The sequence below is a fragment of the Columba livia genome, chromosome 3 (genome assembly GCF_036013475.1).
Source record: "Columba livia isolate bColLiv1 breed racing homer chromosome 3, bColLiv1.pat.W.v2, whole genome shotgun sequence".
NCBI classification, from domain to species: Eukaryota; Metazoa; Chordata; class Aves; order Columbiformes; family Columbidae; genus Columba; species Columba livia.
Window position 1 is genome coordinate 56,685,604 of NC_088604.1, and position 20,466 is coordinate 56,706,069.

At 38.7% G+C, this 20,466-nt stretch overlaps 1 protein-coding gene across 15 annotated transcripts in view; it reads right to left on the reverse strand.

The window, feature by feature from the left end:
- PTPRK (protein tyrosine phosphatase receptor type K) overlaps positions 1-20,466 on the reverse strand; it is a 407,715-nt gene that overhangs the window by 53,401 nt on the left and 333,848 nt on the right. For all 15 annotated transcript variants that reach the window (XM_065056898.1, XM_065056897.1, XM_065056904.1 and 12 more), the window contains exons 12-13: positions 19,735-20,008; positions 16,900-16,936 (exon numbers count right to left, since the gene is read on the reverse strand). In XM_065056898.1, coding sequence (XP_064912970.1) covers positions 16,900-16,936; positions 19,735-20,008 — 311 coding nt within the window. The remainder of the gene's footprint in view (positions 1-16,899; positions 16,937-19,734; positions 20,009-20,466) is intronic.

The window sequence follows — 20,466 nt, forward strand, 5'->3', positions numbered from 1 at the left end:
AGTCTCTTCATCTTCTGTTTCATCAAATGTACTGAATAAATACGACAATTTAAGAACTTTCAGTTTACATAAAAGCAATACCTACTGCAAATTTTTTCAACAATTTGTTAGATGTATTGGCTTTAAGCTCCCAGCAGAATCATACACAAAAAAATCTTATTTTCATTCATTTACAGCAAAATGTATTTATGCCCACTAACCAAAAAATACTTTATTAAACATTCATAGATATTGCAGGTATTTTTAAATCAATTTCATCACCAGAAGACTTTTTTATATAATATCAATTTTCTCTCTGTTCATTGAAAGCTTGTAAAGCCTTTTTCAAGAAACAGTAAAATACATGAAACGTTTTAATGCATAGTAATACACTAACTAAATTTCAATCTCACTCAGCTCATTGACTTAACAATGTTTACTTTGCAAACCTGAATTCAAAACAAGTTTCATTGCATTGAACCATCTTACACTGATCCTGACTTTTGGCAAGGGTAAAAAGTACCATTAATATTTAAGAAACTTTAATCACAATTGCTGACTGAAGACCCAGTGACAGCAACAGCCAAATTTAAACTCTATTTTTTTGATGAAGCCAAATTTTCCTCATACTGTAGCCACAGAAGAATTAGCTTTTTATACTAGCAGGTACTCATTTATTAAAACCAAATATCCTCTTCCCACAGCATTGTCACCATGCCTCGCTACTGCAGGTGAGCAACAAGTAGAAAAGACTCCTGGCCAGTGTTTTGCTAAGATCTTTCTCACATATTTGGCCCATCAAATACTGTATTAATGATTTCATCTTACATTTCATTATACTCTTCAACATTGAATGAGGGAAGATTACGGCTGAAATTAGGGCAAGTTAGGTTCAGAGCTGGGTTATCCCTTCCTTTTCAGACAGGCGCTCCTTCTGCACATTGGTCTGTTCCAGCCACAATGAAATAAACAGGAATGGTTTGAAAATGACTTCTAAGGTTAAAATAAGTCTTTGCATCTTGGCTAATACCTTAAAAATTTCAAGAGGGATGTGGGCAAAACCATAAGAGAGTAGTAAACAGAGATTTTCCAGGGAAGTTGAACTCAAGGAATTTTGAGGAAATGCAGGCATAAGGTAGAAGCTTTGGAGATTATATTTTTTCTCCTTTGCCTTCAAGGACTCTGATCTTAAACTCCAGTTAGTTTCAGACACCTGACAGTGAAAAATTAACAGCTCATCCTCCTGTGGCCACTTGTATTTTTTTCCAAATTTAGAGCTAATGGAGGATTTAATTAATACAAAAATTTCAGAACACCAAATTTGAATCAGGCAGACATAGTGGAAGGAATTTTGCCTAAACTTTCCCCAGTCTTCTCACCGAAAAGAGTATATGCTTATTAAACCATTTTTATCTCAACGCACAAGTTTATTTACTTTTGCTCTTCTGATTCTCTTGCCTATTCTGCTGGTTGGCAGAGGGAGTGAGCAGCTGGGTGGGTGCTTATTTGCTCATCAGGGTCAACCACCCCATCTCTCCACACCCAAAAGTATGCAGAAAGGGGAAAAAAGAGCAACAATGAAAATCGTTTGATACCTTAGAACACAAACCAAGCCAAACAAAACAAGCCCCCTCCCCCCATCCCCAACTTATACTCTTGGCCATTTATATTCAGGTTGTTTAGGTTGGTTGTCTAAAAACAAAAAGTTATTTCTTCTTCTCCAGTTACCAAAACCTATTTATGCTGTTGTAGTCAGTTAATTACTACATTGTAATTCACAGGCCACCTCTCCTTCTAGCTGAACCTCTAAAAGTCTTTTCAGGTATTAGCTTGAGACAAAGCACTCCTGCTCAATAGCTGAAAAAGCTGAAACAGAAAATAAACAAGACTGAGGGTAACAAGGATCTTACACATGGGCTGTAAGTGTTTGCGGATATTGTTTTGCATAAGTCATACTTTACTCAAGTGTTTTTCCCCCCCTCTTCTCACTCTGCTTTTTTTACATCAGGTAAGATAAGATCACATGAGGTACAGTAACCTAAAAAAAGCAACCTACACTTTCTGGCACTTCCTCACACTTTTATTTTTGCTATAGCTACCCTTCCTCTTTCCTCCCTGCCCCCCACTTGATTTTCTTACACAGAATTTCAGACAGTTTAAGATTAAATGATTTGAATAACAGACTTGAAAGGTAAAGCAATCCAGTTTACCACTCCTTTTTTTTTTTTCTCTATAGCAGCAGAGGATGAATGAAAAGGGAATAAACGACACAGTAGTCCTTTCATACCCCCTTTTTTTTTTTTTTCCAAGAGCATTCTTTTTTATTCCCCTCACTTTCAATTCAACCCATTCACAAAGGATTAGCATAACACATCTTTTTATGCTTGTAAGGGTTACAGCTGTAATCGCTTCACCTCATCACTTTACTTGGAAATCCTGTCTCTAGAGGAGTAATTCGATTACTCGTGACAACCCAACTTTTGCCTAACCAAATAGAAATTCATTATAATGCTGAGCTGGTGAATCAGTTTACTATGAGTGGATGGGAAAATAAAACCCAGCAACATGAATAGCTGGTGTGAAAGGAAGAAAGCAATTGTCACCTAACAAAAGGCTTCCAACAAAAGACTAGCAGAAATTCTTGGTCCCATGGGCAGGGTAGCCTCCAAACTAGTAATGATCTGTAGCTTTTAAAAGTCTTGGGTTTCAAATGGGCATGGAAAGCCTATAAATTGATGAGAGCATCCAATTGCTTCCATCTGATTAGTATTTAGAAGGTACTGGGCAAGTGTATGCAAAAATCCGAGACAGAGCTTTTACACAGGCTAAGGCATCAACATCACCTTCTGTTGGCGGAACATACCTGTATATGCACACATGCTAGTCCTTTTAATGGCTTCTCTTGCTCCCTGCTTTTGAAAATCAAGAATGTACATGAAGCAATCTGAGTGCATGCTGCTTCAGAGTAAAACTAGTACCATCCTTAGCAACTGACAGTGGATAAGGATAAAAGAAAAAATATGAGGACAACTGGCATCTCCAAATGACTTCCAGTTGTCCATATGCCCACAAGCATAAATCTAAGAAAAGCTCATGCTGATTGTGGCACAGAAGGACAGCACTTGGGGCAGAAGCACAGATGCCAGGATCATGCCTTCTATTTAGAAGTAGAACATTTTATTTTATTTTATAACATTTCTGTAGAGTGATTTAAGATGCCCAGATATAATGAGATAAGTTCTCAAAGGCAACATTTGTTACGCCAAAGGTTTAGTAGCATTAGGATCCAGCTGACAAATCTTTAGCTGTTAGACTGGCTTAGGTCTGTTTTCAGCTTTCGGAGCCCATAACTATGTTCTTGATTTTCATTTGTACAGATTCCTAAGGATTTCAGCATAACATATGGGTGGCATTAAGGGCATTAAGGATTTATAAATTCATACCACCATTATAAAAACATGCAAAGTCTGAAATATATTTGGGGTTAAATGCAATACATATACTACTCTTGATCAAATTAAATATCGATGTGTTCATGTCTGCGATAAAAAGAGAAAACATCCTGTTTACAGTAGCCATATGAAGAAAACATTCCAGACTTACTCATAAAGAAAGTAGTTCACTGCATTTACTTTCGTCTGACTTCTTTTTAATCTGGAATTTCTTTTTACTTAAAGCTGCTGCTCTTCTACATTCTTCTAGGCACTTAACCTTTATTGTGATATATGTGTACTTTACAGTGACTGAAAATCAATAATAATTCTGATACCAAGTGCTTTTTGTCTTGAAAAACTTAAAATATCCCTAGGACAGCATCTTTCTTCAATACTACTCATGGGAATTTACTAATAATCACATTGTTAGATGTGAGTGCAGAAATTGAGTTCATGGAATAAAAGCCAGACTTTAAAATGAAAAGAAGTCCTCAGAGCATAGAAAAACCAGTTAGTTAGAGTTATTTTGCAAGTTACTGTTCAACATATACACAGTTGCAGTAACTAACTCACTCTATACAGGTAGAAGTATCTGTATTTGTTACATTCACTCCATAGTTAAAAACCAGAGGAGAGCAATCCACCTACCAAAATCTCATGTTCTGCTCCTAATGAGATGTTCAGTTCCAAGAGAGAAACCTACAGCTGCACAGAGAAATGGGGCAAGATCCAGCATCTATCCCTGAATCCATAACATATCTCAAGAGATGCAGCAAATCATTCAGGTACATTAACATAATTTCTCTTTTGCTTCCTGGCACCTGTTGATTTGCCATTGATTGTTTACTAAAACTGAAGTTGCAATATTAATTTTTATATGAGTGTGCTGTTAAACAGCCATTCTGTTGGCATCAAAGTGGTTCTGATAGGCTGTGCAGAGAGCACAGGCATAGCTGGGAAAGGCAACGCTGTATTTCACAATGGAAACAAGATCTTTCCCTTTAATAAAGAACTCCCACCAGAAAAGTTGAAATAACTCATATTAAACTGGACAGTAATAATAATAAAATGGAAGAGGCAGTGGAAAGGCCTCAGGACAGACATGGAAGCATGCATTCATGTTTCATATGCCCAACCCCAAACCTGAAACAAGTCCTCCAAGTTGTCTAACCAAGTTAAAGACACATTGTAGGTCTAAATATCACAAGCTAGCCATCATGCTTACGGATAAAGTATTTTTTAGTGTACATTATGACGGCATTTTCTGTCACTTTGCTGTAAAACACCTAGTTAGACATCAGGAAACAAAGACCACATAATTTCAAAATAATGTTACACAAACACCAGCAGGATAGGAAAATGGCTGATAGTATCTGTTCTCATAAAAAATGAATTTAAAACACAGTAGCCAGCTTCAAAGCTGGCAAAATAAATGTGTTAAATCTGTACTTAGCTTCCAGCTTACAAATGTTTCATTTATATTTCCGTCTCAAACATTTATGCCACAGTACACATTGGTTCTAACTGCCTTAACCATGTTCAAACAGGGAATAGCTACATCTTGAGAAGGGAGAGGAAAACATAAAAAGACGTACAGTCAGCCTATCCTGCATGATTATATTTTCCCCGTTAGCCTAACAAATGTTAAGACAATATGTTGCAAAATTCTGCATTTCTTATTATGTCATGGCCAGTGATGGCCATGACAAAATTTGGCTTGATTAAACACTTCTGTATTGGGTAGGGCTCAAGGAGCCTCCATACATGGCTGCATGGATCATGCCGTACAGCTGATGTGTTTTGCTTTCAAGAGAGGCTGAGAAGGCATTTCAAATGTGGAAGAAGCAATGTTTTAAGACATTGCATCGCTTGATAAAAAGCAAATGTTACTTGCTTTTATAGTTTAGAAAAACTAGTCAAGTGTCTTGTTCAGTATATGGACAAATCCTAATTTTCCCAGACCTCAGAATGAGTAATTATAGCAATCAGGGCTCTATTATTCAGGCAGCATGACCCCACTTCAGCAGTGACAGGGGCTACATCCCGCAGTTGGGTCCTTGACAGATGTATTATTTGGACCCAGCTATGGGAAATGTGCTATGTATCTGCCCAAATATCAGCTCATCACCGCCTCTCCGGGCTGCACACATTTGCTGGAGGCTCAGGCAGCAACAGTACCCAGGTGGCTGTTCCTCTTCTTCTCCAAGCTACAGGCTTTAGTTCATGCAACAGTCTATCAGGTTCAGGTCCAACAGCTGGGTCAGCAGCCAGCCACTAAACCTGGAAGTCCCACATTCTCAGACTATGCTCAAAACACAACGCAGCTTTGCTGCCTCTGAGGAACACGGGCTCTGCTGAGCTTTCCTAATCACAAACACAAGATGATTCAGGAGGCCTGACATGAACAACTGAACAGACCTTCCTGCAAATGTGCTTCTGCAAGTCAACCCACTGTCCTCCAAATGCTGGAGCACTGTGTGCCTGAGATCTATCACGTTAACATCTACCCAAGCACTACAGATCTCCTTCTTCTGAAAACCAAATTGTTTTACCCAAGTTAATTGTTTGCATTCAGCCAAAACAGTTCCTTGAATGGGTTGCTCAAAGATGAAGTACAAAAAATTTGTACTTTCCAAAAGAATCTGGAAAAATGCTTTCAGCTGCTTCCGTTCCGCAGGTATAAAATTTCACTGTCTAAACTTCACCACTGCTACTCAAGAAGGGGCATCTAGGAAGTTGTGATTTCTGTTGCTCCATTCTCTGCATGCACAAATTGATTTCACTCAGTCTGAGAAACTCTTCAGTAGAGTTTGAATTCAATCTGTATTAGTAAAGCTATTTGATTTGGCTAAGTAACATCGTGCTTCGGAGCTGATGCCGAGTAAGCAATATCTTTTTTACACAGGTAAATAGGTTACCAGCTTTTATATTTTGACAAGCATATAATGAGATTCAGTTTTCCACCTCTCAGTTTCTAAACTGCCAGCAACTTATGTAGAATGAGGGTTTCTAAATTCTGTTCAAAAGCAAAATGAGAACTTGGTAGATTTCCAAATAGATAGTGAGTGCTACAAATAGCCACCAGCCTTTCCCATCTTAGTGTGAGGTGTGACCTAGGCTAAAATGTGTAAGTAGCTGGTAACAGCAATGGCACACTCCACAGTTCAAGTTACTGATAAAAAATCCAGTCTAACCCTGATGGTTAATCATCTGATGGCTATTCATGGGGACTTGTGACACATATTCCTCCACAGACAGAGTAATCTGAAAAATCAACCTTCCTATCTGATATCTGTAGCACAATCTTCTGTAAATGTGTGAGCAGAAAATGAACTTTATTATTACACAGAACATTAGTCATCTTTGATCACACTTGAGATACAGAGGACAGAGGGTCCTTCTAGATATTCCACTGAGCACACGAAGCTCCCAGTGCTCAAGTTGCATGGTCCAGTATCTTAAAAATCTTTACACCAGGGCAAGGAATGGTAACCTTTTCCATTACGTGTACAAAAAGAAGTGCTACGGAAGATGAAGACATGGATGTAAATTCCTGTATAAACATTATGGCTCAGTGATTTCAAGCAGAATGAGAACTAGCCAACACTCTCTCTAAATTTTTAAATACTATCAAATATGAAGCCCTGCATGATTAAATCATCCACAAGTAGGCCTTTGAAATGGCAAAGTCAGAAATACAGTAGCACCAGGCATGGAAAAAGGGTGATTATGACACCTGTTTACCAGCAGTACATAAGGACTTGGTTTTATCGTCCCAGAAAGAGGCCCATTTTCATGATACTGTGAAGTGTACAGATATAATCTGTTTTGTTACCATATTCACTTATATCATACAGTCCCATTCTGATTTTATTGCCGTGTTACGATGGTGTAAGCACCTATTCTTTGCCAGAGCAGAAAATCTTCAGATGTAATTTCCCACACTAAAACTGATGACACATAACTGAGGATTTGCCTTAAACTTGCCCATTAACCACCTCACTATGCTACCTCTGAGCTTTTCACTGCATTTCAACTGCCCAGAAAAACTGACTTTGAGCAATCTGTTGTCCAACACGAGAATTAGGTCTAGCATAAATGGACGTCCTGTATTCTTGCTTCAGTGCTGACGATGTGACAGCAATTTAGGGGTGCAGCACTCAAAGTAACATCCCACAGTTTTATGGCAGGATGGGCATGAAAGCAGTGCAATGGAAATGGTCTGGATGCTCGATGTGGAGACCATAAACGCTCCAAGTTTTGTAGCCATACAAAGAGTGGCAACAGCTAATGCACAATAGATGTTTACTTTTATTTGAAGCCAGATGTCCCTCATTTCAGACATGCTGCTTTAACATCCTAAATACTATATGGGCTTTTACTACTCCCTGCATGACTGTGCTATTAACTGTGGTGTTTTGAAAAAAATATGCTGCTGAGGTAGCATTGCTGTTCTCACAGATTTCAGTAGAGTATTGTCAGCACAGACTACTGCCTCAGGATATTTTCCACCACAGCAAGGTTAGAGCAGGACCTCTTTTTCCTCTATGCTAATGGCCTGGCCAAACCACTTGGCAGAGGGGCTGAAATAGTCAGTAATGTGTAGTCTGCTTACATATGTGTGAATAACCAATATGCAGTCATCAGCAAAGAGCAAGTAACACAAGTCAGCATATATGGGACCTCTGATTTAATGTTCAGATTAAATATTCTGGCATCTATATGGTATTGAATGTGGTTACCCTTCCTGTTGACTCAACAAATGTTAATCACAAGCGGCAAGGGATGCAATCCATTTCATCACCTTTTTGACAGTAAAAGGTTCTGGAAGTCCATCCTGATCAAGAACCTTTATCACCACATCACTTTGAAGCACAGAGAATATTCACAGTCCTTTCCAGACTGCTGAATTTGCACAAAAGCCTCCACACACTTCCAAAGTCGACAGCACTGAAAACCACACATAGGGTCATAATTCTGTCTCCTATGCCTTGAACTTACCTGGCTACAAAAACCGCTTAAACAGTGCCTGTAACTGCCTCCTGCTCTGACAGACAGATGTGCAATAACCATATTATTTCTAGAAAGATCCTCAACCCTGCAAGGTTTGCCTGCATACCCTTCTGGTCAGGATCTTTTGAGAAATAATGTGGTTAGCACACAACTTCCTGTCAAAGCAGAAAGCAGTTTACGCTCCTGAACTTCATAGCCATTGTCTCCTTACACAGCTGACAAAGCATCAATCTGTATTCGACTAATTTGGCAGCAGTGCCAATCAACCATACTGACTTGCTCTGCAACACATTTGACAGTGTTTAGGAAGTGCTACTATGCTTGGCAACGCTGCTCCTTGTTTCTGGATGACTAGCTGTAGAACTTCACTTAGCACTCTGTCAGAGATGACAGGCAAATAGTTTAACAACCTTTGAAATGTTCATGACAATGAGGTGGAACTTCTTTTGATTTAGTTAAATTGTCTGATTAGATACAGTGATGCTGATTTTAGGGCCATAAACTATTTCCATAAAAATCAATAAGCATATTTCTGATTTAGGTGGTGCTGAAGTTCTTCTGTATTCCTTGGGCATCATTCTTTTCTGAGATAAAGTCCTGCTTCTCCTTTCTGTCCAGGTGCCCAGTGAGCAGCTTTATTGCTCAAAAATATTTTGTCTTCTATTCAAAATATCTCTGTGTTATGTAGCTGTTAACACAAGGATGGATAATTGCAAAGATTATCACCTCTGTGCTAAGCTAGCGCATACTGATGTAACTTTTTTTTCTCATATTAGTAGTTCTATTGAAGCAGCTTTGACCTTGAGGTTCAATTTCTTCTAGCAGTTTTAAACATGGCGGCACTTGAAGCTGGTGAAGACTACCTTCCCCTTGCCTTTCACCACTACTCCAGCACGTACAGTCATTTCTACACTGCTTTCAGAACTGCTTGTGCAATTGTTCCAACCTAGGAAACATTTAAATTATTTTGATTATGTTAAGTTAGTTTATTTTGGCGAATCTGGGTGAGATCAGTCATTTGTAACAGGGATAGCACTGAGCTGCTGACAAGCACTTTTTCTGCCAGCTCTGTGACCACCAGCCACACATACTTTCTAAGAATTTGATCTTTCTATCTGTGTCGGCTTATGTGTGATCTACTGACATCAGCTCTTCATTGTTAATGATCATATCATCAATCTGCCACATAAATGATTTTTACTTCGCCAGTGTTAAGTTGTAGCGTAGGAAGGAAGCTGCTACCATTTCAACATTGAATGCATCCATGGTGTCTTCTTTAATGACAGCACATCAGAACTACAGGACAGTGAAGACCAGACAGGGTTCAGAGCATACCATCACTACTGGAGTGTCATTCAAGTTTTCATTACCACTTCAAAAAACAATCTGGGACTTTCCTACAAACTTCAAAATCCAATAAGTGTGTGTACGTTAAAATATCACAGTCTAATGCACCATTTCACAGAAACAGATTCAAGCACAAATGATTTTTTATCTCATTAGTTTGAACCAGTTTCTGCACTGGCACTAACAACAGCGGTACGATAGATGTATGTAGGGATATTTCTAGCATCAGCAACTGGTTGCTTTATCGGGTACAGAATTCAGCTTACACATCAATGATATGAATGGCAAAACCTACTCTGGACCGTCAGCGTTGCCATGCCCGCTAATGTGGAGAAAGTGTCAACTCTGGCTGAAGACTACTGATTGGATGTAAACACAATTACAAATTCCTAGAAACCCCTTTTAAACCCCTTTCTCCTCCTTTCTTTGAAAAGGTGAAACAGCACTGTCCCTTAATGGGACTGCTCCAATCTGTTCCAATCTGCACAGCCAAGCCCAACTCATGTTGTTCCTGGGCCAAACGTGCATATGAGATGCCTGTAACGGACTGTCAGAGGCAGCAATCTCTGGCTGTTCCACCTCATGTGCCCTTCAACCCCAGGCATTTTATCCAGTGGTACAGTTAATTACAGTATGAAATGGAAGTGGATAGAGTATGTCTGTGTGAAAAGGGGCTTATGAGCCCAGACCTATCAGGTGATGAAGAGTTTACCTTCTCTAAACACCTGTGATTTTACAATGACACAAAGAAGGTAAAGACATAAGATAAGGCAAGTAAGAAATTATTAAAGAACAGAAGCAAAGGGAAGCTAAAACAAACAAACAAAAAAACCCCAAAACACTGCAGTATTAGCAACTAGGCTTTTAAAATGGTAATTTTAATTGCATATTGTAAGGGGAATCAAGGATTTTCTACTGCAGTTTTAAATGTCATGGGTTTTACAAAAACAGTAGATTTCTAGTTTATGTCTCCATATTCTTTAGCAATAGACGCAAAACATTCAATGCCCACAATCTGATTCATGAAAAAAACCTCACAATAGCTGAAGAGACCTAAGCAACCAGGCATCTACTAAAAGAGCATATATCGTAAGATGCTGATCCTTTACTTAGAGCAGGTGATGTATAAACATTCGTTCCCTAATATTTAAATATGTACTAGAATCATCTACTTGAATTCTTACTTTAAAAATTCTTATTCCTTAGGAAACCTTTAAGTTTCCTAAGATTCTAATCTGCTTATAGCTTCTGAACAAAGTAATTTAATAAATATCTAGGCCGAAAGAAATCCTAAACATTTCAAAATCAAGGAAAGTTAAAATTTATTATATATTTGGACTAAAAATTTCTTCATTCTAATGGCTGACTTTTAAAAAAATGCTGAAATGTATCACTAGTGTTTCCTCTAAAAAACTTACCCATTTAAAAAAAGCTAGCTTTCAAAACCAAACTAAATTTAATAAAAGGATGTTTGCATGAATACACTTATTCACTAAGCAGTGCATTTAAAAATAAAGTTATCTAATAAAGCAATTAGATTTAATAATTGTAATTACTAGATTTACTCATCCAAAAGCAGTCAACTACTCTTTCAAAACATAGTAATAAACCCATATTACTGAACATTTGGAAAAGAGGCTGGGAACTAGAAAATACTTCTGATCATAACTATTCTCAAATACAGGTAAAATAAATGGTTCTGCTCAGGCAATGTCATAAGCATAAAAATCATTAGGTAATTCATACTTTTTTGCTGTTACTGTAAGGAGGAACCTTTATTTCTTAGAGATGTCAAGCAACAAGCAGAAAAGAGTGCTTCTCTTCAGCGGCTTATAATAAAGAATGGGAAACCCATTCTCTGAAAATTGTTGTCTCATGCATATCAATCAGGTAGCTTCACTTAATAAACGCTCTTGTTACATCAAATTCCTTTTTACTTAAATCAAATTTTGGTAATTGAATTCTATGATTCCATATATGAAAATACTCACATTATAGGTTTTTTGTCTGGGAATCTGAAGGAGTTTCTCATTTAACTGTTTTGTTTTGTTTTTTTATATCCATCAAAGGATCATTCAATTTTTTTATTTACAATCAAAGGTATCACTTATCAGAATTGGCAGATGCGGTTGCTTGGGGAGCTACTGCAATTTCACATACAAAAGAGGAAAATATGCCATGCAAATATTCCGTTTCCATCTTTGGAAAACTCAGTAAGTCCGTCAAAATCTGCTCTTTGTGAGATAAAAAACACGATCCAAAAGACCACTGAAGTTTAAACATATTTATAGCTTTTTCCTAAGAATGAATGAAAAGAAAGATGTGACTTAGGCAACATCTGCATTCTTCTCTAAATGTATATTGCCACTTAGGTCTTCAGTGCCTATGATGATGATATAGCTAATAAGTCATTGCAGGAGCATTGATCCAGGCATAAAAACTACAGTGAGATAAGCTTAGTTTTATATACATTTAGCATCTGACATCTTCCCTCATTTGTGCATTAATCAGTAACAAACATAACTGAGCATCCTGCTACAGGAGGCAGTTTGACTTTCACAAATTTCCCTAAGAGCAGAAACATCATCAGGAGCAATTTCAAGGAAATAATTACGGTCTAGACAGATTTATGACTTCTAAAGACCTAATCCAAAGCACATTAATGTCAGTGGAAGGACTCCTATTGACATCAAAGGCCTCTGGATCAATCCCCAACTGCTGTGGGAATGAATTCAGAGCAATAATGATGGTGGACTAAATGCACACTTGCAGTTGAAATGTTACCACCCAGACCTCTTTATTTGTCAAATCAGATTAAAAAGTCATTTTCTGCTATTTCACAATTACATGCAGATGTGCATCATCTCAAATGGCATTTTCGTCCATCTGTATGAACATAGAGATAGAGAAGTTCTACACTGCCTGAACTAATAACACAAATGAAAACCACAAGGGAAAATAATTTTGGAGGTGATGAAGTTCATGTTTTAAAATGTTGAGTTAGAAACTTTGTACTTCATTTATTCCTTCTAACTACTTTGGGATAGAGCTGCCAGGCCCACCGCTTCTTTATTTCGTGCCATAGTAGATTTCTTCTAATTAAATTTTCAATGTTTTTCTCTAGTCCACTAAACAAAATAAAAGAACACACATAAATCAGTATTAGCCTCAAACTTGGCAGCCTAAAAACTGTCAGAAGTGTCAGCTTCATATACTCTCTGCTTGGTAATATCTCCGCGGTCTCTTCTGTCCTTTTAAATGTCTATTTACAGGATAAATAATTTGAAGCATCACTCTGACCATGTTAATCTGATTTCGTTCCCTTACCAGTCGATAACATTTTAGACTGCAAAATTAAATGCTAACATTGTGTGCAAGTGGCAATCCATCCCAAGTTTTACACAGTCAAACTCAACTCCAAGATGTGACTGATCAGTCACCAGCATCACGTGTTCCTCTGAAGTGCACGCTGTGGGAATTCACACCTCTTTTATTCACTCCTCTAGCAATACTTCGGTTAGGCAGGTTCAGTTATCACATATCTATTGTGATATGATCGTATTATGAACTGCTTGAACTCTGCTTTATCATGTTAGTTTTAGAGAGTTTGAGCACTTTCTTTAGGAAATCATGTGTAACACTTTTTTTTTTTTTTGTTCAAATAACACACATTTTCCTAGCTCTGCACCTTTTTCTGCACTTCAGAAAATAAGATTTTTTTTCTTCTTCAGGTACTATGTATGAGAAACCAGATTATTAGTGACTGGGTAATACTACTACCTAGATTCAAATAATAATGAGGTAGAGAGCAGTTAACTGGTTTTGGTTTGCTTTTTAAATATTATGTTGATTACTGGTTACTAAGAGGGAATTCAGGTTGACAGAGGAAGGCAATATTGGCTATAAGAACCCAGGGAACTAAACTGATTAATAGCTCATACACTTTCTGGACTAGAATTGTAATGGAAATGGTGCTTTCGGTATGTCCCACCCACCACTTGCATCACAAGGAGTTATTTTTAACCTGGTTTCCTCAACAATCAAAGCTTATGTGAACAGACTGTGTACGCATCTGCAACTTTCATACCCTTTTGACACATCTAATAACTTGGGACTCTCTTGGCCATCTCAGTCCCATCTCCAGAAGGGCAAAAATTATGAAGTCATTAAATTCTTACAAGCTTTGTGGAAAAAGGTGTCCAGATAAAGGGAGAATACTATTATTACCCTAAATCAGGGCCACCAAAGAATCACTCTAGCATTCATCCTTCAGCTGCAAGTGCACAGGAACTGCTCAGCAGACTACTCTTTAATCTGGTGCTGTTCCAATATTTTCTCGCATGAAAAATTAACTCAGTGTATTTTTAACCCACCAGACACCAGTAAGCCTCTCAGCTTACTCATAAAACATTCTTTCAAGACACATCAAAAGCAGCAACATACTTCAGTCATGATTTGGCACAATCTTTTAGGTGAGTTCACACTTCAGTGCATTTTGTTATCAGAAGCACACAAGAATATCACACCTGGAATATACAGACTGAGAAAGTATGAGCGCTTCGATTTAAATTTGCTGACTTTCATTAGTTTGACAACAATAAGCAAGCTATTCCATCAGTTCTCCAAGGCAGAAGGCAACCCATGGGAATGATACATGCAAAACCCCTTATGCATTAAAATACATGCAAATTATGTTAACAGCGAACTGCCCAAGGTGTGTGGGGGGTTGAGTGGGGGTGGAAAGCCAGGGAAATAAAACATTTAAGAAAGTTGAATTAGAAAGATTATAATTTCTTCTCCAGCACCAAACCATTATGTTACTCCCATTTTTTCCCCATTTTTACATCTTATTTGTGTGAATATATACAGTGGATAATGCCAGACCCTTGAACAAGGTAAAAATGAGAAAGTACCTTTGCAGATAATACTGAACTTCACTACCAGGGAATTTTTGTCTTGTCCTTTACATGCATCTTTAATATCATTCCTCTCCTCCTGCGTTCCACCCCAGGTCTTTATAATTTTTAATGCCTTTTCAACATATTGAAGGCAAAATTTATTTTGGGCAGCTGTAGGCTACTTCAAAAATCACGGGAAACGACAGAGAACTACATGCTACTTGTATAACTGAATCCATAGTTTAGACAATTTGCTGGATTTTAAAACTGTACATTAGCTTTACTGGAGTGTGCTAGGTAAGGTGAGACACTTACCTTTTCCCTATGAATATATTACAAACCTAACCAGACGTATCCGAGGGGCAATGATTCAAAGCAAACTTACACACTACAAAAAAAATCGTCATAACCAGATGAACATATATATAAACAAATGTATTAAGTATACTTTTATTCAAGTACAACAAATTCTGGTATTGTTTTTACAAAGAAAACATGGGGGAAAAAAAAAATCAGTACTGGCTTTTAAAAGACGATTTAGAACGCCAGTATAACTCGTTTGAGAGGTATGAATGTATGTGACCTTGAAGCGATAATTCCCTGTTAAGTGCATTCCTTCAGAGCAAAAGAAAACATTTGCTCCCCATGTTGTCTCCCCCCAAATTTCACATCAATTAAAATAAAGTCAGAGAAAACATTTTGGTTTTTAGTTCCACATCCAAGGAGTACAGTACTGACATGTCAGGCAATGCAGCTACTACATGAAAATTTGTCTTTTAGCCAGAGTGGCAAAGGCAAGAGTTACAGCAGGATGGCAAGAACTGTGCTACTTATGTTCCCTTTCCTTCAGACCACAGCCTTTGTGGGGCAGGGGATGGTTAGGGCAGAGCAAGGCATTCAAGCCACCACCAGGACTGTTGCTCCTGTGAACACTGATTTGACATTAGTGGACTGAACATGGTTAAGTAAAAAATAATTTCCTCATAAGCCCAGTGAACTCCTCCTCTATTTTATTATTACTAACCAGAAAATTTCCGAGTCTTTCAAGACTCTCCCTTGAATCAAATCCTAGCAATACATGCTTGTGGTACATAAATATTTGTTTATGCAAATATATTTTAATTCAAACATTTAATCTTGCCAGGTAAACATAAGAAAGATAGTGCTGATGTACTTTTCACAGAAGACTTAGCTCACGGTTTTAATTTCCTGTTTTTATTAGCTTACCTCACTTGACGAAAATATTAACACATCTTCAGGAATACACTTTATTTTCTGGTTTATCAAGAAAACGCTTTGTTGCTACCACCTCATTAGAGGCATCAGCTTTTAATTGGAATAAGTTTCAAACTGAAATGCGATTGAAAAAATGGTGCTGATGTGCCACCACAGCACTTTAAATGCTCACTTGTTCACATGTAAAGTTGTTTTTATGCTGAATATCACTACGCAACTAGAAAGGGACAACATAAGTAGTGCTGGGGCTCTGTGGAGTACTCTTTCAGCATTTGCAAGCTCCTTTCTTGTTTATGCTGCGGGAGTCTATCAAACAACTCCCATGTTGACACAATCAAGCAACCAAAATGAATGGCTATAAATACAGTAAATACAGTCAAAGCAAAAGATAACAATGAGCAGAACAACCAAGTCCTCATTTGAAGATGAAACAGCATTTTTGAGTGAGCAGTATGTGATTAACCTACAGTATGTGGGGTCAAAATGATTTATTCTCACAGCTATGTAGCCAGCCTTAGCCCTGGGCTGCACTTGCACAAAGACATGAGCCTTTCTCAAATCAACCCTCCCCTATGGCTTGCTAACACTCTGAGCTCTTACTCAGGAAAATTAACTATCACGTCCTTCATCTAAATTATTTTCACCCCTGCTTGGAAATAATTGTTAGCATAACAGACAGTTTAACCAAATGTGCTTTCTAGTCTCCAGTCCATCTATCTGCCGCCTGCAATGCTCCAGCAGCCTAAAAGCAGTTCTTGAAAACCAGAGGCAGGGGAAAAAAAAGGAGTGTTTATTTTGTCTAAATTCTGAGTATTGCTAGAACAGTATTCTCTCATCACAATACCAAAGAATAAGAAGCAACAGCCCATTACATTATATGACAATCAAGTGGCTCGAAAGAGAGAGACAGTACTGGCTTTGGTTCAAACATTTAACAGAAATGCCACATTCCATTAAAAAAGGTACTTTGTGTGGAGGGACGAAGTTCTTACCTTTTGTAGCTATTCGAACACACTGCGTTTTGGTTTCCTGTTGAGGATGGAAAGGTAAAGATAAGTCAGATCAGGTTGCTTTTTCTCGCCCTCCCAACTCCACAAATTCATCCTAGATCTGCTGATCAGCTGGGGTAACCCAACAAGGTGGCTCAGGGCTCTGGGCTTAGCAGGGCACAAGGCTGAGTGAATTTGCCTTTACAAAAAGCTGGATGAAACCCAGATATTGGCCTGTACTTTCCATGATAATGAGTGGGAGAAAAGGTACAGGACAGCACAGATGTAGCCACATGTCAGATTATTCAAATCCTGAGCCAGCGTTCACCTCCAACAGCACCACACAGCAAAGAAGGTACTTTTTTGTTCAGCACTGTGTTCAAACTAACTTGTCTATCCACATCCTGAGGGTCTTGAGTGAAGTAATCTGAAGCATGTCAGCAGCGAGCTCCCTCATGCTTCTGAGTGTCGAATGAGCACAGAGGCAGCCCACGTATTTCTTCACATATGACACAGTTAATCTACAACCTATATAATCTGCCCAGGAAAGACAGTGATTTGACAGTGATGTGCTTCAAAAGAAGTTGCACATGCAAAGACAATCTTTATTTATTTCACTTCCCAACCTGTCCTTTGCCTCAGAAGTTTCATCAGCAATTGAAACAAATGAACAGAGAAATAACTTGGTTATGCACAGCTTGGACAACTTGAACAGACGAGGGTCAGTCATAAATGGGTTTTCTGACCCCTTTGCACAATGTGCAGTCACTTTATAGGCAAACATACTGAAATAGCATAAGGTTGCGTGAGAGGATGCAGCTGCTGCTGTATTAGATCACTCTAAACAATATTAGTATGCAATTAGAAAATATAATAATGACAGTTTGATTCCACAAAATATACTCCCTCTGATCCTGCACCCCTCAGCACTCCATCTCTGAATACAACCCCTGGGATCTCTCTCCTCTTGAAGATTCCTGAGCAACAGGTAAAATATGCTGATGCTGCTTTGTAAACACAGCTTGTAAAGAATGAGCAAAGCCACGGCTTGAGGCTTATAGTAAAGACAGCTTTCCAACGTAAATGAAAGCCCCACAAAGTTTATCAACATAATTGTACCTAATTAGCATTCTCCCCAGTCACTGGATTTACTTGTCCGCTTCTGTTCACCTCATCCCAACCCTACAGTGTAGTTCAGAGAGTAGTGTACTTCCCCTTGACTATTTTGGTGATCCCACTGGTTTACAGTAAAGCACCTGTTTAAATATTGCGCAGCTCAGAGGTTATCTTACAACCACTAGATCTCTGTCCAGGCAGAATGCAGTGCAATCTCCCCAAGACCTCCCCCCAGTCCTCCTAGGAACCATTTAAAACTCTCTCACAAACTGTAATCAAGTAAAAAATGTGTTCTTCCGTCATGTTTTACTTATCTGTCAAAATGTACAAGCCAAAATAAAGATCTATTTTTGTGTTTAATATTTTTGTTTTACTTTTCCCTCCCATTTATTTCTTTTTGGGAATGAAACAAATTTTCTTACAATTTAATCAGCTGGAAGCCAACAAAAGCAAAGGGAATATATGTAGCAGGCGAGGGAAATATGAATGAGTGACTAGCAGTTACCTTTATTTTGCTTTGTTTGCTTCATAGAGCTCTATAAATAAGAACTAGAGAGAAGGAACAGTTCCTTCCATCAGAAAAGGCATCCAGTTCTCAAGCAGCTCCAGTACAGTTTCATTAGCTCCTGTTTTGTCCCCACTCTGACTCGATGCATATGCAATTTTCAAAACCATAGCTATAAGGTGAGATTTGCTTCAAAAGGCTCCAGCGTAAGGCCTCTTGTTAGCTAGGATTTGTTTAGTGACCACAGAGACAAATGGGAGGTTAAACATGGCTTCTGCTCCTTTCTGATGGCTCTGGTGGGTCTCAGCAGCTACCGATCTGGCTATGGGGCAGATCCTTTTTGACCTGCCTGGACACTTCCTATGGAGGCAATTATGGATATAATATAGCAATTTCCTTCAGTTTTCTAAACTCTAAATAAAAAAATTAAATTTTTAAATATCTGAACCTTCTGTGCCTACCATGTTTTCCCTCCTCACTGATCATCTTCCCCTCCCCCATTTTTCATTTATGGGAGGAAACACCATTCAAGAGCGACAGTATTGGGGCTTTGCAGACCCGTGCTTGCTCTTCCCACCTGGAACCTCCCTCCCCTTCCATACATATCCAGAGCCAGCAGCACCCCTCAGAGACAGAGTTAAAAATTAAATACCAAGGAGGAAATGAAGACTAGTGACAGCCATACTCTTACTACTGCACAGCAGTGGAGGAAGCCTCAAGCGCACCTTGTCAGAAGGGGCTCTAGAAAACACACGGTGGGCCTGCGGTTATCATAGAATCATAGGTTACTTTTGCTCAAACATTTTTTTTTACTTTTCATTTGACGTTTAGTGCTAGAGTCTCAAAAAGTTTGTGACATTTTACCGGTCCCCTGAGCAGCCCACATTCTGTTTATCCTGCAGTAACTTAATCTTCTGAGGTGTGCGAGTACTGAGAATTGGGGAAAAGGCTGTGGATGTTATTTACTGAGAAGGCAGAGTCACAGCACTGAAATGACTTCGCTGAGATTATTACTACAAGATGTATTAAACTCTCGCCTAGTAGCAGTTACAAGCGTGGTGTGAAATGTGTATGGCACATTGCCATGCTCTCACAGCACGGAAGGGATTACAGCAGCACCACTGCCAACACCTACTATGTCCAACTCCGACAGTCCTAACTGTCACCATGGGCATGTCTTTGACCACTTCCAGGAAAAAGGGGCGTTTGGCACTTACCTTTTCAACGCTGCTCATGGCCTGGAAATAGATGTTGTAGCCTTTCCGAGGAGCCAGCGGCGGGTTCCAGAAACCCTGGTAAGTCCTGTTGTCACCCACGGTAAAGGGGGCTGGCTCCGGCAGGTTTCCCGGGGGCAGCTCAGCAGCGAAGTAATATGGTGACCCTCCGCTAAGAGCGGTCTGATAGGTGACGGGGATTTGGTAGCACTCCATGGCACCCGTTTCTCGCTTTGTTCGGTGAGGGTGCAGCTCCTCAACAACGATCTGATAAGCACTAGTGAAACAGAGAAAGACCAGCATTTCTTTAAGGTCACCTGCTAGGGTCAAATGGCTAGTATCATAAAAATATGAAACCAGCTGCTTTCTGTAAACTTAAAAAGAAAACAAAATAAAAATGGAAAAGACAATAGATGCATGGATGCAGAGAAGAAATAAAGGCTTGAAAAATAGCAAAGCTATCTAATTCAGCCATTGGAAAGAAGAAGCATCTGGGTTTTGTCAGGGAAAAAAAACAACACAAATCTATACATGACCTCATAACAATGATTTATTACTATTATTTCTTTTCTTTCGAAGAAACACAGGAATGAATCTGACTTTAAACTACAACAGATTAAACTCTTGGCTAATCAGAAGCATATGAAGTTAGCGTTTTCCCTTGAAATTATATTAGAGAAAGCTGAGCTTCAAGGCCCAACATAATGACTGCCTCCAGGCTGTGCTTGAAGCACC